The sequence below is a fragment of the Echinops telfairi genome, unplaced genomic scaffold (assembly GCF_000313985.2).
Source record: "Echinops telfairi isolate 266 unplaced genomic scaffold, ASM31398v2 ScPeMD7_443;HRSCAF=831, whole genome shotgun sequence".
NCBI lineage: Eukaryota > Metazoa > Chordata > Mammalia > Afrosoricida > Tenrecidae > Echinops > Echinops telfairi.
Genome location: NW_022104341.1, coordinates 73,455,942 through 73,476,247, shown reverse-complemented (window position 1 = coordinate 73,476,247; position 20,306 = coordinate 73,455,942). Strand labels below are relative to the sequence as shown.

The 20,306-nt window shown below is 44.6% G+C and overlaps 2 protein-coding genes across 5 annotated transcripts in view; one reads left to right on the top strand and one right to left on the bottom strand.

Moving 5' to 3' along the window:
- The window catches only part of TMEM59 (transmembrane protein 59), a 25,081-nt gene extending 7,270 nt beyond the window's left edge, over positions 1 to 17,811 (bottom strand). The window contains exons 1-7 of the mRNA XM_004699401.3: positions 17,579 to 17,811; positions 12,217 to 12,322; positions 9,986 to 10,080; positions 8,405 to 8,557; positions 6,797 to 6,878; positions 1,836 to 1,917; positions 1,007 to 1,115 (exon numbers count right to left, since the gene is read on the bottom strand). Coding sequence (XP_004699458.1) covers positions 1,007 to 1,115; positions 1,836 to 1,917; positions 6,797 to 6,878; positions 8,405 to 8,557; positions 9,986 to 10,080; positions 12,217 to 12,322; positions 17,579 to 17,767 — 816 coding nt within the window. The 5' untranslated portion in view covers positions 17,768 to 17,811. The remainder of the gene's footprint in view (positions 1 to 1,006; positions 1,116 to 1,835; positions 1,918 to 6,796; positions 6,879 to 8,404; positions 8,558 to 9,985; positions 10,081 to 12,216; positions 12,323 to 17,578) is intronic.
- Positions 17,812 to 18,212: 401 nt separating this feature from the next.
- Positions 18,213 to 20,306, top strand: part of TCEANC2 (transcription elongation factor A N-terminal and central domain containing 2) — a 54,297-nt gene continuing 52,203 nt past the window's right edge. For 2 of the 4 annotated variants that reach the window (XM_045291984.1, XM_045291981.1), the window contains exons 1-3: positions 18,213 to 18,328; positions 18,615 to 18,768; positions 18,918 to 19,062. In XM_045291984.1, the coding sequence (XP_045147919.1) occupies positions 18,961 to 19,062 (102 nt within the window). In that variant the 5' untranslated portion in view covers positions 18,213 to 18,328; positions 18,615 to 18,768; positions 18,918 to 18,960. The remainder of the gene's footprint in view (positions 18,329 to 18,614; positions 18,769 to 18,917; positions 19,063 to 20,306) is intronic. The other 2 variants (XM_045291982.1, XM_004699400.2) reach the window with 2 other exon arrangements.

Here is a 20,306-nt window from a genome sequence, read left to right as displayed (position 1 = left end):
TCAGGGAGGAGTGGACGGGGAGAGGGGATGTACTCAGGGAGGAGTGGACGGGGATGGGTGGGTAAATGGGGCTCCACAATAGCTTAGACACGTTGGACATTTAGGACGTCATTCATCTCCAACTCCTTGGGACTAGTCTGCTATCGATTCTTCTCAAAGAAGTTATTAGCACATCACCCTAATGAAAACACCATATACAATGTCTTAATCCTTATTCATGGGTAACTCTTACAGTAGAACATGTCTTAGGGGCAATTAGGATAAAACTGTTCTCAGCACCAGAATACACACAGACTACAACTACTTACTAGATTCTATTTGAATTCCTGCCATTTCTTTTTCAATTACACTTTGGAGGCACAAAAAACTAAAGTTTATTTCAGTTGGGATTGATGTCAACAGATAGATTAGCCTATGTTTAGCTCCAGAAATAGCTTCTTTTCCTTGAATGCCAAAATTAAATCATCAAATGATAGCCTTTTCACCACAGACAGAGACAAATACACAAACTCCTTAACAATTCTGTTTCGTGGGCCAGTTACATTTTAATTACTAAGGCCGTCCCACAGCTTTCCCCCTCGTTCAGGATCGGTTACTAGAGCATGGCAAATCCAAATCACACCCTCAAGACTTGTCTGCTTTAAAGCAGCAATGAGCATTGTGACGACCAAGTTAAAGTGGTCTTTCAAGTTTGCCCTCCTATATAACAGCTCAGAAACACGTGTCAACAGGTCCCTTTCAGTCTCAGCCAAGGAGAGACTCTTGCTCAAAGAGGCCGACATGTCACTGCGGCAGTCTGCAGCAGAGAGAACGAGCGACAGTGATGCCTGGGCTGCAAATAGGCCATTCTCAGGTGCGCCAGCCCCAGGAAGATGGACACGCCTGAATCTTCTCTCACTCTACTAGTAGAGAGGCCCTGTCTGCCTAGTCAAACAAAGCAGGCATGTGAAATGGAAAATCACATGACTCAGTTCTCAAATGGCCCAAGGGTTAGAATCAAGTTTACCTCAGAGGGAACATACTGCTCCACCGCTGTCGCAACAGTCGCACAACAAATCCAGAGCAATACCATCACCGAGAGGACCAGCGTAGTAGTTAAAATCCACCCCGAATTACTGAAAATCAACAATAGGTCATATTAAAATGTCATCATTCAAAAAGACTCAATGATTAAATGCAATTAGATTTATGTCCTAAGTTTAATAGTAAAATTAAAACATTTGAGTACTAACTTTAAAATTACTTAAAAACATGCATGTGGAAGGAAATATTAAAAGAGTAACTATTGTATTAGTATTTTACAATAAAAAGCAAACCAAAACTATGACACTGGCCTGAAAAACACATAAAAGTAAACCTAATTACTACCAAGGAGATTGTATAACTACTAAATGTGCTAAAGGCAAACTGTATACTGTTTTACAAGTATCACATATTCAAGATGTTACAATGACACTTACCTTAAGGAAACTCAAATATACCAAAGAGTTAATGTATAAAATAGGTAAATCAGGAAATGTTTTTTTTTAACAAAGGAATTTTCAACAGGCTATAGTAAATCAATTCTCTAGAACATTTAACATATTTACGTTTCTACAACTTTCCAACACTTCAGTTTACCAGTGTAAACATCTACTACGCAGCATTCTGCAATCACTATAGAATACCTTAATAGAGTATTCTGCTTTTCTTATGATTACATTAGTGTAAGGTTGAATACCAGTAATGATAATCAACAACTTGTTTTTAAGGTATATATGATTGGCCTATTGTTTGCAAACTATAAAGATTCAAAAAAACAGGAAAAAATAGAGTCAATGAACAGGAATACGTACAGTGAGAGGCATCTTAAGAAGCCATCACTTTCTCCATCTTCGAGAAAGCTCCTGTGTGCTTGTGAACTTCGCATTTGCAGATCTGCCAATGACAAGGCACAAGTTTATCACAGTCTATCTCTCCAGATATAAGCACTCGACAGGCGCCCAGTTGGTTTCAAATGTGTGCTCGGATACTCCTTAAATGAATGGAAAGCTCACCTAGCACGGCAAAACCAAACAGATCTACACATTATGGATTTCCTTTTATCTTAAACTTCTTTCTATTTAATTAACTATGAGCCTTGAATAATGGAATTTGGTTAATGTCTAGTTTCATTAATTGTGGGCGGAGATCAGCTCACAATCATCCTCCCTGTTGCCAGACCACTGTCTCCCCACATCATAGAAGTGGGCCTGCTCCCTGCTGCTGGGGACAATGGACAGGCTCCTGTGGGCAGAGTTCACATCCTACTGATAATGGTCTCTATCAGTTGGGCCAGGAACAAGCCAAACCAGCTCTGTGATATTCAAAGTTAGGCTGCCATCCTGTATCTAAGACCTGTCCATCTTGCCTCCTGTATACCCCCAATCCCTCCTCTTCCTATTGCCTGGATACCCCTAGATCACACCCTCCCATCACTGTAATACCGATAGCACAACCCTTTCCTGTGAGGTTATGTCTAATTAGGGGGCTGGCACATCCCCAGAGAGGAGAAAAGCTTGGGAAGCATTAAAGTTTCGGCTCTCTCCCTCCACGTGGACGACCAAGAGGGGCTGAGGTGAGCAATGCTACCATGAAATGTGTCTGACTCCATTTAGTTCTATATATCTCTTTTATCTCTCTATAACTTTACTATAATATTTACTTATTATCGCTGTACAATTGTGCCTACTGAACCCATAATGATTGTGCTAGGAGCTGGTTTCTTCTGGCAATTAATGCTCTCAAAGGTCTTATGTCTTATACTATCATTATCTACTCACCCACCCACCCAAATAGGCTAATTATACCAGCTGCTAGCCACAAGAGTTAACCATTAAAATCACCAGTAACTCCAAGGGAGAAAGGCGAGGCTGTCTGCTCCTGTAAAGATCAGCAGCCTCAGAAGCCAAGGGCAGTTCTGCTTTGTTCAATAAGGGTGCTATACGTCCAAATCCATTCAGTGGCAGTGAGTTTGTTAAAATAAGATGGGTTTCATAAATGTAATTAACTGAGCTGTGCTTTAGTTTAATATTTTATATTCCTCTAAGTTAACTCACTTCTAGAAGACAAAATAGAAAAATGGAACCTCATCAAAATGAAAAACTTTTGTTCATCAAAAGACTTTACTAAGGGAGAGGGAAGGAAAAAAGAGGAGCTGATACCAAGGACTCAAATAGAAAGTAAATATTTAGAAAATAATGATGGCAACATAAGTACAAATATGCTTGATACAACTGATGCATGGATTGTTATAAGAGCTGTTAAGAACCCCTAATAAAATGATCTTTTAATAAAAGTAAAACTGGCACAGCATTTAGAAAAAAAGTATTAAGAGTATAATAGTCCCCGTTCCCCCTACTCCCCCACTATCATGACCCCAATTCTACCTTATAAATCCGGCTAGACCAGAGCATGAACACTGGTACAGATAAGAGCTCACAAAACAGGGAATCCAGGACAGATAAACCCCTCAGGGCCAATAATGAGAGTAGTGATATCAGGAGGGGAAGGGGAAGGTGGGGGGGAGAAAGGGGGAACTGATCACAATGATCGACATATAGCCCCCTCCCACCCAGGGGGATGAACAACAGAAAAGTGGTTGAAATGAGACAACAGACAATAAGATATGAAAATAATGATTTATAATTTATCACGGGCTCATGAGGGAGGGAGAGAAAAAATGAGGAGCTGATACCAAGGACTCAAGTAGAAAGCAAATGTTTTGAAAATGATGATGCCAACATGTACAAGAGTACCCAACACAATGGATGAAGGTATGGATTGTGATAAGAGCGATTTAAGAGCCCCCAATAAAATGATTTAAAATTAAAGAAAATAAAAATAATATATATAAAATAGTCCATCTAAAATGTGGGAAAAAATCTTATGCAGCCTCATCATTTTCCCACAGCAGGGCTGATAAGTTTGAATTGACCTTTAAGTTATCAGCTCTGTGATTATCTTATAACATCACCATGATGCCTTCGAAGTATCGATAGGTATATAAATCCAAATATGTGGGTGCAGGCACGTGTATTCATTGAAAACAGATACAAATATGGTTATCTGACAGACATAATCAAACATCTTTCAAAATTGGTTTTCTGGGTTTAAAAGCTGAAGGTCATTAATTTCATGAGAAAACTCAGTCAATTGGCAAAACAGAGTTGATAAAAATCATAATCTGCATCCCAATGAAATGAGTAGTGTTTAAGGTTATAAAAACATAAGGCGCCACCTAATATATAACTTCCGGTCTCTACTTGCCGGGAGAAAGAGAGCAAGAAGGTAGCCACACTGGCCTGTGTACATATGTTTACACAGCAATACACTGAGGAAGTGGACGGACTTTGGACCTCTGCTCAAGCCCTCCCTCAACACAAGAACACTTTGTTCTAACAACCTGGCATTCTCTGATGCTCACCCTCCCAACATGATCACTGAAGACAAATGGGTGCACAAGCAAATATGGCGAAGAAAGCTGATGGTGCCCAGCTATCAAAAGATACAGCGTCTGGGGTCTTAAATGCTTGAAGTTAAACAAATGATCTTCTAGCAGAGAACCAACAAGCCCACATGGAAGAAACACATCAGCCTGTGAAATCATGAGGTGTCGATGGAATCAGATAACAGGCACCAGAGGCTCAAAACAAACAAGCAAGCAAACAAACAAATTGTTGAGAACAGAGGGGGGTCAGAGCAGAGACCCAAATCCCATCTGTAGACAATGGAACATCCCCTCACAGAAGAGTCACAAGGAAGGGATAAGTCAACTATGGCGCAGTAGAGCACCGATGAAACGCACAATATTCCTCTGGTTCTTTGAGGCTTCCTCACCCCCCACTATCATGACCCCAGTCCTGCCTTTCAGTTCTGGCTAGACTGGAGCATGTACACTGGTACAGATGAGAGCTCATGACACATGGAGTCCAGGTGAGATAAACCCCTCAGGAAAAGAAATGAGAGTAACAATACTAGGAGGGAAGGGGAAGCGGGGGGGAGGAAGGGGAGACCGACTGCAATGATCAATGCGTAATCTCCCCGCCCCCACTCCCAGGGAGATGAAGAACAGAAAGGTGGGTGAAGGGCAACAGCAGTCGCTGTAAGATATGAAAACAAGATCTTTCATAATTTCACAAGGGGTCACGAGGGTGGGAGGGGGGAGGAACGGAGAAACAGAGGAGCTGATACCAAGGGCTCAAATAAAGTAAATGTTTAGAAAATGATGATGGCAACATATGTACAAATATGCTTGATATAATTGATGTATGGAATGGTATAAGAGCTGTAAGAGCCCCCAATAAAATGGTTTAAAGAAAAAAAGGGGGGATACATGGAATGGGAGTAGAGCCATGTAAATAAAATATACACCGTATATAAGCTGAGTTTTCAGCACAATTTTAATGCAGTTTTTGTGCTGAAATTAGGTGCCTCAGCTGATATTTGGGTCGGCTTATACTTGAGTACATACGGTATAACCCTATGATGTTGGTAAGGGAGGACCCTATGAAAAAGGGAGTCAGTGGTACAGTAATAACAAGAGCAATAGCCTCGTAAAACAGAGACCAGGAGACTGGTACAGACAGCAGGGTGACTTATATACTCAGGTAGCTTTGAGGGTGCAAAGAAGCTATCCTGATGAAGGAACTGCATCCTGTTGTTGTTCTTGTTATTTCATAGTTGAACCTGATCCTGAGTTATATCCTGTTACTTCTCTAATAAGTCATGTAACTATATAAAAAAGAGAAGGTAACCAAAGCTCAGAGACGTAACAAGTCTAGATGAGCCATGAGTTCATCTTCCCTGAGACCGGAAGAACTAGATGGTGCCCTACTACATCACTGACTGGGGTCACAACAGGTAGCTCCGATAGAATGGATGGAAAATGTGCAGCAGTTCTTTAAACAGTCACACAGGAACAGTAGAGAACAGAGGGCACCTGAGATTCTCTTCACCCCTACAAACGAGCCGATCCCAAGATCCCCTTTAGAAATATAGCAGAGGGACACAGAAGATATAGGTTATTTTTTAAAAAAGAGATAGTGGTTATTACTTTATTATATATAAAACAAAAGATTGGTGCCCTACTGAAAAACTACTAGTGTGAGATAAAAATATTTAAAAAAAAAATTAAAAACAAAGATGGCAATATTAAGAGGGGCAGGACAGCGAGAGCACTGGAAGTAGACTAAACAGAACCCAAAGAGATGGTTGGCACATTGCGATAAATGTAACTGAGGACACTCAGCAATTCGTGTGGAATTGTCAAGTGGGAAACTAATTTGCAGTGCAAACTCACTAAAAAACACCACAACAACCATAACCTACATTAAAATTCATTTCTAGCATGGATATAAAAACAGAATGGGGCTTACCCTTTTGGGGTAGTCTCACTTCTTGCTTAGTTTATTGGGAGATATCAGAATATTTGGCTAGTTTATACTCAAAACATCTTTGAAAGCACACTAAATGTGAGAATATTGGTTCTCCGAGGATGGCCTCTAGATTAGCGGCATTAGCAGACTCTGGGGAAAGATTAGAAATTCTAATTCTCTGGGTTCCCTAGACTTAGTGAATCAGAAACTTTCGGGGTGAGGCCCAGCAATCTGGGTTGTATGTAACAAGGGGTGCAGGCACTCCTGATGCCGGTGCACAGAACCCTGCTGTGGTGGTCATCCCTGCATCTCCAGCAGTGTGGAAACACACAGAACCAACTCCCCCACTGCCATCTGACTGCCAATGTTTTTATCCCAGGCTACATACAAATACAACTTACAGGACATTTTGCTTAGAGAGGATTCTTTCAAATTTGTAGGCTCCTGCTCCAACTGTGGTGCATACTGAATTTCTGGCTTAGACTAAAATGATAATGAAAGCAATTAAGTCATTTGTACTTCATAAGCTTCTTTCAGCAACAAGTTCTATAACACATCATCTCTATAAACATTTAAATTGAGCAAAAGTAACAGAAGTATGGCATAAAAAATAAAACACATTAACCACAATATATTTTAATTGCACTTCCTAAACATCAGATCCAGTGCTTTGCAAAGAAACAGACGAGTTTCTGGCATCAAGTATTTAGTCAGTTTAACTTCCTGACAGCATAAAAAGTTAAAAAAAAAAAAAAGACAAATTATAACATACTGCATTAAATACCATACCCTGCAAAAATGAGCTCTAATTCTAGTTGATCAGGAATAATTTAGCAGGCTGTCAAAAATTGTGACTAAACATATTATCGCTATTTTTCTCATCTGAGACATTCCATTTTCCCTAACTATGCGAAACTCGCCCCACTTTGGGGCCTCCTGCCTCTCAGCCATTGGAGTGGGAGTTTCTTCATTTCAGTCATACGCCAGTCAACACAGATCTCAGAGCGAGAGCGGGGCTAAGAGAGTCTCACGCCTAATCAAGGTGAATGAAGACTTCTGACAGCCAATTTACACTTTAAGTGGACTCAGGACACTTGAATATAAAGAGAAAAAATATCCCTTCTGCATTTTACTTATTACTTCATTAAGTACCAGGGTCCACTGGCTCAAGACCGTGCTAAAAATCACATATTGGCTGTAGAGTAAGCCCCTGAATTAATGATAATAAAAAGGATTACTTTAATTATCCCTCGAGAGGAAGACAGAGTGACAGTGTCTTCTGCTGGCTGGTAAACGTAAGGACTTTACTAGATTAAAAAGAAGACAGTATGACAGGGTGGGATGTGGGTCTCGAAGCTAAAGTGACTTGGGCTTAAGCCCAATTCTGTCACTTACTAGAAGTGAAACCTTAAAAAAAGTTAAGACTCTCAGTTTCTCATCAATAAAATAGGGTTAAGACCACTTTACAGAGTTTTTCTTAAAGATTTGAGATAATATGAGCAAAATGTCTATCAGTTTAAAGCCTTCAGTATTTAAGTTATTATAATCACATCACACGAGACAGGAGAAGAGTTACCTCTCTAAGAAGCAAATGTTTTCTCATTAAGTATAACTAACATGAGTTATAAGGGAAAGCATTAGGAACTAAAAATTATCTCTTAACATTTTTTTCTGATAGCCATGTCATCATATATACACTGCTGTTTATGTTGAGACGATATTAATTATTTTTCTCTCTCTTGTCTCTAGATCTCATTTTTACCAATCTAACCACTCAGGGTTCTGGCTCGACAACCACGAGAGAGGGGGCTTGCAGAGGGCAGAAGAAGGTAAGTCACGCTGCACCTGATGCTCCGTGCTTTCACGTAGGCTAAAGAAGTGAATGATTACTTGATGACAAGTATTGTTATTTATGGCCGAGGACTGGGCTGCGTGTCAAGCGACTCGTTTCAGACATACACATTTACTCTTACTGGCATTTAGATGAGTCCAAGGAGCATGGGTATCACCTGGAATATAACAATTTTTCCATCATCGGCCTGAAGGTAAAAAGTCCATGAAGAGGTTATGAAGCTCTGGGCAGAGTCCACCACGTCGCTCCAGAAGGACCTCACCAGAGTAAGAGGGAAGAGCAGGTGCATTTTGGGCATCAGAGACATGAGCTTAAAAATACAAAGACGGATGAAATCATGAGAAATCATTTCTTTATACATGTATATTCAAGAGAACACCATAGTTAAGATTCATCAAATTTCCCTTGGTCCAGGGAATAACCAAATGAATGCTTGTGCTCTGTCCCTATGAAAGGCTCCTTCATGGGCAGTCAGGGCCATAATTAAGACCATCTTTTCTCCATCTATACCTGCTTCTTTCATAAGACAGAAACTTGAGAGGGTTGATAGTTAGGCACAGAAAAGTTACTTTCATTGTATTTTATAACCCAATGGAAATTATCCGAGGGTTGCTTTGCAGTTCTAGATCACCTGTCCCGTTGTTCCCTCCTGCTCCTTCACATCAGGACTCCTGAGACTCACACTGCTCATGTGAGTGAGCCTCCCGTGAGGACCCTGGGTCCCTGTGGAACACCACTTAGGAGGCCTGGTGCTGTCGGGGTTCCATGTCGCGCTACTACCGCCAGTTTGACCACCGCTCTGCCGGAGGAAGATGGCACTGTTCCACAGGGTCATTGAGTTGGCATACGCTCCGCAGTAGTGAGGCTGGGGTTTTGAGTTTGGGTTAGGCTATTGCCTCTCTTCTCACCACACTGGATTATCAGACAGCATTTCTAATGACATTTAAGACCTTTTCACAATATGTTTGGGCATGGTTAGTGTAGAGAGCATGTATGGTAGGGAGGAGAAATAATCAAGGGTTACGTGGTTTAAGTAGTTTGAACTTAACTTGTCTGGGTGGGGCGCTACTGAAGGACAGACTGTAATACAATGACGTGTATGTCAACTTTTAAAGTGACAGGAACAAAGAGGCCCACACTCGCTGCCATCTCATCAATTCCGCATCAGAGTGCCCTACAGGACAGGGGAGAACTGCCCTTGTGGGAGTCTGAGACGGTGCCTCTGTATTGGAGTAGAAAGCGCCATCCTTTCCCTGAGGGGCTGGTTGGTGGTTTCAAAATGCTGCCCTTGTGGTTAAGAGCCCACCCGTGTAATCACCACACCACCAGGAGTCCTTTAAAGGACGATCAGAGAGTTAAAATGGGAAACTAGCTGGTTACTTAATAATACAGTAACAAAGATGAAACTGGTGATGGTTTAAGGCAATGAAGAGTTGAGATTTAGAAAAAGGATTCTGGGCCACAATTTCTCTGAGCCCCCGTTTTCATGTGCAAAATGGGAATTATGTCTTCACTGGACTTTGAGAAGAAACAAACTAAGCTTATGGGGAGGTGAACGTACTCTTGAACATTAAGACGGCAAACAAAAGTGAGAGTTGCCTTTTCTACATGCAAATATGTACTTCTGTTTTACTGGAAATAAAATATACTAAATATAGAAGCAAAATAGGATCAAGTGGGAGACAGACATTTAAAGCACTGCAAGTCAGTGCTATTTACGCAGAAATTTGGTTCATACTTGTTCTTGTCTCAGTTCAGCAAACGGCAGCTGACTCTGGCAACCGAGATGGCAAGCGTATTGCTCATCAGATTGGGAATATGCTTCTGTACACGCTGCAAGAGAAAAAGTCGAATTATAAAAAATACAAAACAGAAAGGAAAGTGGAGAATAGAAAAGAAAGGGATTTGGCATTTTATAAAGAATTTCTGATACTTAAAAAGCATTTCATCAATATGAATTTCCAAATTTGCTAAGAGTAGAAAATATACTATTTTATAAAAATCCTTACCTCGGCTCAAGTATAAAGAAAATGTTTTGAGAATGATAATGGCAACATATGTAAATATGTGCTTGATACAATTATAAGAGCTCTAAGAGCCTCCAATAAAACGATTGAAAAAACCAAAAACAAAACCCCCTATAGTTTCCCTCCCACAAGTCACATGTTTCAAGTACACTTCTATTTGAACACACTCGGACTCTGGCCAGAAGACGACATTCCTGTGAGAGGTTCCACGGCAGAGAGAGCACTAGACTGGAACATACACGTCCTGCTGCAAGTGTGTACTGAATCATTTACGACCTGGGCAGAACTCTTCATGTCTGCTGACTGATTGCTTCATGTTTAAAATGGACATATTACCATCTACATCATGGGGCTCTTTGAACGAAATGACACACTGTAGTGATTTAGGCACACACAATATTACTATTAGAACTGGATCACTGAGTTGAGAAGCAAGGGTGGTCACACGGTAAGGGGAAAAGAGAGCCATCAGTTTATCACTCTAAGTTCTGAGAAAACAGAATTCAGGAAATACCCTATAGTAAGTGGTTCTAAAGTTGAGATAGGTCTCTACCAAATACATTCTCTTCAATTAGTTCACTAGGGCCATTTCCTTCTAGTGATCTAATGCTGTATTACTATATGAATTTTACATTTCTTTCTAACCCAATCATGGCGTTGTAACACACGTGCCCAAAGTGCCAGGCAGTCGATGCAACAGCATTGCGCACTGACACAGCTGTGCAGGTGGTAGGACACAGAGTTAGGAAGAACAAGGTTATAATCTCACAGAAGACTGGGCATGAGTCAGGGCATTCTGACAGGGAAAGAAGTAACTCGTGCTCCACTGAATAAAGAAGATAAGAAATGGAAGGAGATGAGCCAGCCAGGGTGCGATGTAACAATGATGAGAAATACAACTTTCCTCTAGTTCCTAAATGTTTCCTCCCCGCTCCCACTACCATGACTCGAATTCAATCTTGCAAGTCTGGCTAGACCAGAGGAGGTACACTGGTACAGATAGGAACTGAAAATACAGGGAATCCAGGACGGATGAGCCCTATAGGACCAGTGGTGTAAGTGGCAAAACAGGGAGGGTAAAGGGAGAATGGGTAGGAAAGAGGGAACCGATTACATGGAACTGTGTGTGACCTCCTCCCTGGGGGACAGACAACCGAAAAGTGGATGAAGGGAGACGTCGGACAGGGCAAGATATGACAAAATACCCATTTATAAACTATCAAGGGCTCATGCGGGAGGGGGGAGCGGGGAGGGAGGGGAAAAATGAGGACCTAATGTCGGGGGTTTAAATGGAGAGAAAATGTTTTGAGAAACGATGTACAAATGCGCTTTACACAATTGATGTGTGTATGGATTGGGATAACAGTTGTATGAGCCCCTAATAAAATGTTAAAAAAAGAAAAGAAAAAGAAATGGAGAAAAGTCCAGAATCGTTCCTTAAAAATGTTAAGTATCAATTTTGCTCTCATCCAGGTTTCTTTCACTGGATAAATCTCTTTCAGCAAAATGTAAGAACAATGGCTTAGCAGACGCCAAAGAATACACTATGAAATACTGAATCCAAGGCCTGATTCACTAAGAAACTTGGAGCTAAGTCAACTAAAGGATGGTTAGGAAAATTACACCATCCATGAAAAGGTTGTGGCGAATTATGAGTGGGGTAATTACTACTACATCTGTTTAAAACAGAGTCATGGTTAAACAAAGGTGTCTTATCCACAGTACAAAATAAACACTGTCTGGAGTAAAAAGATGAACTTAAAGCCCATGAAATTTCTAGCAGCAGCTACTAAAACTTCATAATAATTACAATATGCTGGATGACTTGTTTAAACAATTATGGTGTTTTGGGTGTTTTCTTTTCTGAGGGAATTAGATGAAAATTAAAGCAGAACTCAAGGAAAACACAATTTATTGCTGGGGTCTTTAAACAGCATCTTACCAGATTCACATTCCAATTTGGTCCGGTTTAAATCAATGCCGTCATCCACAAACTGACAAATTGAAAACAGCCTGCAGCCTCTCTGACACGCATACAGCTCCTCTTCCTAGAGAATGCAACAGGGAGGATTACCAAAAACCAGCGATTTTTCCATCAGGGAAAAAAACGTCGAGAAGAAAACAAATTTTGTAGAGCTTATTATAAACATTCTATAACAATTTTTACAATTAAAAGGGAAACATGATTTAAGACCTTCGTTATCTAAAGACCTTTTTAGTTTCTTATTGGAAAAGTGATACCACAAAAAACAAACAAGAAAGCCACTTGCCCCTCACATTCTGTGGCCATGCTTGAGGCGGCGGGAACGGAAGCGAACAGTAACAGCGACAAAACACACACTCAGCGAGGTAGAAAGTACGCAAGTGCTGGAGGAGCCAAGGCCACATCTTTGTGCCACATCCATGCCACTGACCGTATGTTGGTACGCACATAGCACCACGCTATGTGGCTTCTGCCGACACATTACATTTCCTGCGTGCAATGTGCTCTGTCATGTGCGTATTGCGTATATGGGCGTGTTGTTTGCTAAAAAATATGGCAAAGTACCAGCTTTATCAGGAAAAGCAGCAGGACTAGCCCCATAAGGCAAATGGGACACAAGCCTGAGGTGAAGTGGACGTTACTGGGATGCTTTGTAAGTGGGCTGCCCATAACCGAGCAGGCACAAACAAGAGCAACAGCGTGGTGCCCTGGAAAGGCCACTGCAATCGCCCAGACCTGGTCAGAACCCTGTGGGTGAGTGGTTCTGCACAAGTTATTATATTGCAGGTTCGAAATACGAAAGGAGAGGGCTCTTATCTTTAAGTTCCTCAAAAATCCTGAAAGATAGTTATTCCTAGCACAGTGCCTTTGAGCTATTCTTAGAAAACGGCAGTCATAGCGTTAAATCATAACAATAGATGAAAACACTAGCAAACAGCATTTGCCCAGGAAGGCACAGTCTCTGCCGGCAGATATGTTACCTGTGTACAAGACAGGACTGGCTGACATCTCACAGGTGAGGGAAGCCTGCCTGGGTGACCTCTGGTCTGCTGAGTGAAGCCCTGCCTGGTAACTGACACAGATTGGGACATATAATGGGCAGACACAGCAGAAGCTACCCTGGCCTCCGTTGCCCGAAGCTGGAGGGGAGGGAAAGGAGAGTTCCCTCCCAGCCTGGCAACAAGCTCTAGCTGAAGCAGGTGCTGGCTAAGAGCAGAGCCACCTGAGAGCAAAGTAGTCACACAGCAGTGGTCACACTGGCTGTGACTGGGCCCCAGCAGCAGAGAGGCTGACGGCAGCGAGCCAGACCGCAGAGAGCACAGCCCTGGAGAAGCCCTGACTGCTCATCACTGGGGACAGCCTGCGAGCTCTCAGAGCTGCTCTGCACTGGAAGGGGAGGGGCGTATTCTTCCATCTGGGACCTTCCAGACCTTGCCCGTATACTTCTGGATGCGGATCCCAAGTTGTTCCTTCTCCTGAGCTGTAGCCTGTTACTTCTCAGTAAACCACGTACTGTATGCTCAGGGGGTTCCACGGGGCGATTGGATCAGATTATCAAAATCTGAGAGTGCCATGGGGGGGGTGGGGGGTGGCTGGAGGTGGGGAGGAGGGGGTGTGAGTATTGACCTATACCCTCAGAGGAACTAGTTTGTGCTGATCCCCATTCTTCCTCTTTGTGAATTTAGACACTTCCTTGCGCTTTATTCCACTGTCCAGTCAACCCGGACGCATGGCAATCACGCGTGCCAGAGAACTGGGGCCCACGGGGTTTTCAATGGAAGTAGATCACAGGCTCTCTGCTAAGGTGCCTCTGGGTAGACTCCAACCCACAACCTGTTAACCATTCGCACTACCCAGAAACGCCAACAAACTGCGTGCCAGCTTCTTAGATGGTAGTTCAAGACTACCGTGATACTATTTATAGCTTCTAGATGCACAATCTCTTACCCTGAGCTAAGCCAAGCTGACTCTTTTCTCAGTACTCAGCACTACTTACTGGTCCTATTTGAACCAAACCGGTTTTACAACTGGAGCCCTGGCAGCGTGGTGGTTACATGTTGGGCAGCTGACTGCAAAGCCAGCAGCTGGAAACCACCAGGCAGCAGGGCAGTTCTGCTGTCCTGAGGGGCAGCTATGCGTGAGTTTAGTGGTCGGGTTTCACAGTCGTCAACACAATAGCTACCTGCAGGCTCCTGAAGGTCTAGGGGGTGGAACTCACTGCTGCAGACCCAGGACAGGAAGTCCTGAGCAGCCAAGTGACCAGGAGGACATGCAGCTAGCGTGGCGGGGCCAGGAACGGGACCAGCATGATATGGTTTCACAGCCACAGCCACACGCTGTGAAACATCACTCACTAGTCTGCCTCTGTTTTGTCTCTTGTATTCGGACACAGACAAACTATACAATTACACGTTTGAGGGCAGAGGATAAAATATAATAATAATGATATTAATAATAATATTTTTAAAATCTAGTTAATAAAAGGTAAAAACAGTCTATTTTCTTGCTGCAAATCATTGTGCAACAGAGCTGTTAAAATGAGCTTTATAGCCGTCAAAGTCACAAAAATCAAATCAAGAGAACACAAGTGAGCTTGTAAATGCATCCAATTTCTTATAATACAGTGCTTTTTCCTAAACCATAAAGCAAAATAACGTGAAGGAGGGTCAATATAAACCAGTGAAATAAATGAAGATATTGCTAAGGCAGCTTTATTGACAGGACAGTGCAGCCAGATTCAGGGTTCAATACCTACACCACAACTTCTTGGTTATGTGACCTTGGACAAATCTCAACTGTTCAGAGCCTCTGTTTCTTCACCTGTAAACCCTATTGTGCAGGGCTGCTGAGGGCAACTAGGAAATGAGTGTGCTTGAAGGCAGTGGGTGGGGATGCCTAGCAGATGGTTGTGTTTTGTTGTTAGCTGCAGTAGAGCCATCTCTGACTCCAGGCTACCCTGGGCTCCCACATTTCCACGATGGGCTGCAGGCCAGACCCAATGTGAGCCCAGCTCCCATTGGCTGATTTTCAAAAGCATATTGCCAGGCCATTCTTCTTAGTCCATTTTAAGTCAGCACCAAACCAAAAACCTAGTTCAATGCCATCAAGTCAATGCTGACTCATCACAACCCTATAGGTAGAACTGCGCCCTTTGACTTTCAAAGACAATAACTGTTTATAGGACTGGAAAGCCCTGTCGTCCATGGAGCAGCTGATGGTTTTGAACTGCCCACCTTGGGGATTGAAGCCCAATGTATAACCACAATGCCACTAGGGCTCCTTTTAAAGCAAAAGGTCTGCTAAAACCTGTTCAGCATCAGATCCACAGGATATCCACCACTGGTAGGTGGTGAAGACTGAGCATGATGGATTGGCCGGGAAATTGAAGATGGGAATTTTACCAGTAAAACTATTCGTAGCTACGTGGATAGTAGAAGTCACTATATCTACAATCCCAGGAAATACTGAGGGCCAGGTGGTTTAGAGTTCCTGGTGTGAATGGGTTTAATGAATAAATGAAAAATGGCTTATTGATATCACATTGTTAAAAAGTGGTGGTTATTATAAACCCTAACAGTAACAGAAATGTATATTCTTTCTAGCTGTTTCATCCTTTTCCTAGCACTCTGGTTTATACCACTAATCTGCTGGGCAAAACTAAAAAATAGGAAGCAAAACAGAACAGAAAAGTCTAAACATTAACACAATATGAAATCGATCTCAGCTCAATTCCAGATCAAATAAATTATTAATGAGCTCCCTCAGACAATCCTCATAATGGTGAGAGGTTTATAAGACAAGGGGTAAAGAATGCATTCAGGGACAGTATTCATTGATTTGTCTGGAAGTCAGAATTTCTCATCTTGCTTGCTTGCTGTTATCAATTTCTGATCCTCCCTCCCCCACTCCCTTTCCAGAAAATTAGCAATCCTTGTATAATACAAAATCCACCAGTGAACAAACACATTTAGAACTTTCCACTTCAAGAACCTAAACGGGCCCAGAACTGAAGCACCTTCCACAAAGAACAGTCCTCAACCCTAGGCATCTCAGCATTATCTGTGAGGCCAACAAAAACTGCGTCCATCACACACACACACACACACACACACACACACACACACACACACACACACCAGTCTGCAAGGGCTCCCACTACACAACATCCCAGGCTTATAAAAACTGAGGCCAATAAAAACTGCGTCCATCACACACACACACATATACACACACACACACATACACACACACACACACCAGTCTGCAAGGGCTCCCACTACACAACATCCCAGGCTTATAAAAACTGAGTCACACACACACACACGTCTACAAGGGCTCCCACTACACAACATTCCAGGCTTCTCCTGCACCATTTGAAGTGTAAGAGGGCAAAGAGGGCTAGCCACGATGGTCAGCAAAAAGCAGACAGGAGAGGAAGGAAAACAAGAGACCAAGACCAGCAACCTCAGCAAAGGCTCTCGAAGAGAAAGGGGGCGGCGCAGGATACCCTAATTACACATGGAGAAGGGTGGGGGAAACACCAGGCCATTCAGAACGCTGAGTAAACAGGGTCCTTCAGAAACTGGAAAAGCTGGAGACTGGGGACAGAATGAACACACCTGCTGCAGCTGCAGGCCCCGCGGGGTCCCCGGGTCCCTCCCCCCCCTCCCCCCCGTCCACAGGCTTAGCCCCCAGCGCCCCACCCCCAGCACTGCTGGTCAACTGCTTGAGGGCAGACACCTTCCAGCGGCCGGGGTGCAAAGGCACCCCCACCCCATCCGTGCGGCCGAGCCTTGCACACTCAGCGCTCCGGCGATGCCCCAGGCGGATAGCTCAGCGCTTCGCGTTCTAACGTGAGCTCGTCTCACGGACGCCCGGCGCGGTCTGGATGCTCCCGGCCCAGAGCTGCGCTCCGAAATCCTGGGCTCGGATCTCGCCTCCCGGGGACTCGCCAGTCTGCACGGCCCCGCCCCCACCTGGCCTGGAAGAGAAGCTCCGGGAAGATGGGGTCCTCACAAGATGATCCTTAGGCCCCCTGGAGTGCTCGGCCTCCCCAGCCAAGGGAAGGGGACGTACCTCTCTCGTTTTTGGCCCTCCACCCGCATCTATAATTACAGGGGAGGCGCAGCACACACTTCCGGTAAAGACAGCTGGGGCGGGATGATGGAGGAAAACAAGAGCTACATAGGAGGCGACAGCGGCTGCAGGGCAGATCCAGCAGCCAAGTGCCCAGAGCAGACTGAGATGGGGGGCAGGGAGGAGATCCCCCGGTGGGGGCAGGGGCAGGGGCAGGTGGTTGCCCGGTTCGATCGGGCCCTACCTTGGGGTAGGTGTGCAAGGGGTAGGTCAGTTGACAGGCCCGATGGCAAGATGCCGTATCCCCCAAGACCGAGTCAAACGCTTCAGCCGAAGCAGTCCCCGAGCCTCCGGCCAGGGACAAGGTCAGCAGCAGCAGCGGCGGGAGCCCCAGTTGGGCCCTGACCCAGAGGCGCCCACTCCACGCCGCCATTTTGTTCCCCTCTGTCACAGCAGCTCAGCTTGTTGCTGTTTGCTTTCCAGGACTTCCTCCTCCTTCCGGGGCCAGCCCTCTTCCCCGCCCCGCCGGCCGCCGCTTCCGCCACCGCGGGGGACTCGGCTCCACCCAGACCGGTGCGGAGCGCCGCCTCGGGCCCCGCCCCTGAGACTACGAACTCCGCCCAGGCCGGCTTGAGGCGCAGGAGCTCAGCGTGGCGAATCAGAGGGCGGAACGGCGTGCTCTGGCCCCGCCCCTCCGCGGAAGGCGCTGGGGCGCGTAGTTCTTCGCGGCCGGGAGCCGCACGGCGCCGTCAGGAAAGTTGGTCTCGGAGAACTACAGTCGTCCGGGACACGCCCCCAGCCCTCCCTTCGCAGTGCATTCTGGGGACTGTAGTCCACCGCGACCCTGAGGCGCTCTCGCGTCCGGTGAGCACCTTCACAACTTCGTCCGCTCCGAGGAGTCGTCTGTTTGCTGTCCGTGCCGGCGATCGGGATTCGGGGCTCGAAGGGTGCACGGTGTGGGCCCTTCTGCCGCTCCCACTGCTGTTTTTTCCCGGTGGGTCCCACGTCAGACCGTTGTTAGGTAACCCTGCGTGGAGTCCTGAGCGCAGAGGTGGTGGTTGGGTTTCCGCTTGTTGGGGGCGTCAGCACCCCCGGCGTCGTGAGCGCCCTCTGAGCACCGAGTTCCGGGAGAGAGCTGTTAGCGTGAGGGGCTTTCCGGGGCCTCGGGGTGGTTGTTGGTTACGAGGAGGACCCTCTGGATCGGATTATTGGGGTAGGGATATTGGGGTAGTTATTAAGAGAGCTTCATTGAGCCCGGTGGAACCCTCATCCCGCTACAGCGCGATCCAAGTGGGAAGACAAGGTGCTAGATGTCATTGCATTGATTCAGTGCTGCGCTACTACAGGCCTAGTAATCTCCTTCCCAACATGCGCTTTTGGAAGCTGGAGAGCCTGCTACCTCAGGAACTGGGCCGATCATTGTATCCAGTTTCAGTTAAGTAGATCTTTTTGTAAATTCTCCCCGAGAGCCCTCATACTTCAGGGTTGGTTACAGAGTGTGTCCCACCCGATTGTTCGTATCCATGGGAACCCAGATCACAATCGTTTTGGTGACGTTTTAGAATCTGCCCTGTCTTGCACAGAACCTACTTCCGGCTCGTGGCGATAGTTGAAATCCCCCCAGCAATGGATAAATTCGTCATCCGAACACCTCGTGTCCAAACCAGCCCTCAGAAGAAAGATCCCGGAGCCAAAACGTACAAGCAGGCCACGATTGAATCTCTGAAGGTGAGACGGGGACCGGGACTGGAGAAGTGTACTTGGAACTGTGATAGCGGGTGGTGCTGATGGTACTGCTCTTACACAATACCCTATGCATTGCCCTTTCCAGTGCCCCCTCCCCGAAGGATAATGCACCGCTCTTGCCTGTTCCCCCCATACCCTGTACATACTTCTATGATTTATTAATTTCCATACCTCTAGTACATTCTTCTGATTCTGGTTTTAAGGTATGTTCTAGTAGCTGCTCTGGCAGGCTCTTCCCTACCTGTTCTTCTTTTGCAAAAATGTCTTGTCTGGTATGACTATTAAAGCACCTAGGGTAGTGTAAATGGTTAACACACTCAGCTGCCAACCAAAAGGCTGGAGAGCTATATGAACCCACCGAGAGGTGCCTCGGAAGAAAGGCCTGGCGATCACCATCTGACAAATCAGCTGTTGACAACCCTGTGGAACACCGTTCTACGGTGGCTCTTAGGGTCACTGTGAGCTGGACTTGACTGAATGGCAACCTTTCAAAGTTTTTCAGCATCAATTGCTACAAACTCATTAAAGGCTGGGTCAAGGATACTATACTCTCATAGTGTATTTATTGGCCATAACTCTGTCACATGGCCTTTCCAGGTACTATTAAGACAGGAAAGAATCTATGGTATCTTAATGGAACTCAATCTGGGGATTGATACAGAGTAGACAACCAACCAACTATAGAAGTGAATATTAAAGGGAAAAACCAGGTAACCCAGCCGCCGTCAAGTCCACTCTCACTCATAACAACCCTATCGGGCAGAGTAGAACTGCCCCTTGAGGTTTCTGTGGCAGTAAATCTTTACAGGATTTATAGAGGTCTATAAATCTTTCTTCTGCTGAGTGGTTGGGGGGACTCAAACTATTGACCTTAGAGTTCGCAGCCCAACTCCTATCTAGTAAATGGTACAATCATTATTATTTGGACAACAAAAAAGGTATAGTTCCCTTTTCTTCTTTTTAAAATATATTTCTATATTTCTCTCCATTATTTCTGCATTTAATTCTTTTTTTATTAATAATTAAATCATTTTATTGGGGGCTTGTACACATTTGTTGCCCTCATCATTCTCAAAACATTTGCTCTATACTTAAGCCGTTGGCATCAACTCCTCATTTTCCCCACTCCCTGCTCCCCTTCCCTCATGAACCCTTGATAATTTATAAATTATTATTTTGTCATATCTTAACACTGTCCGACATCTCCCTTCACCCACTTTTCTGTT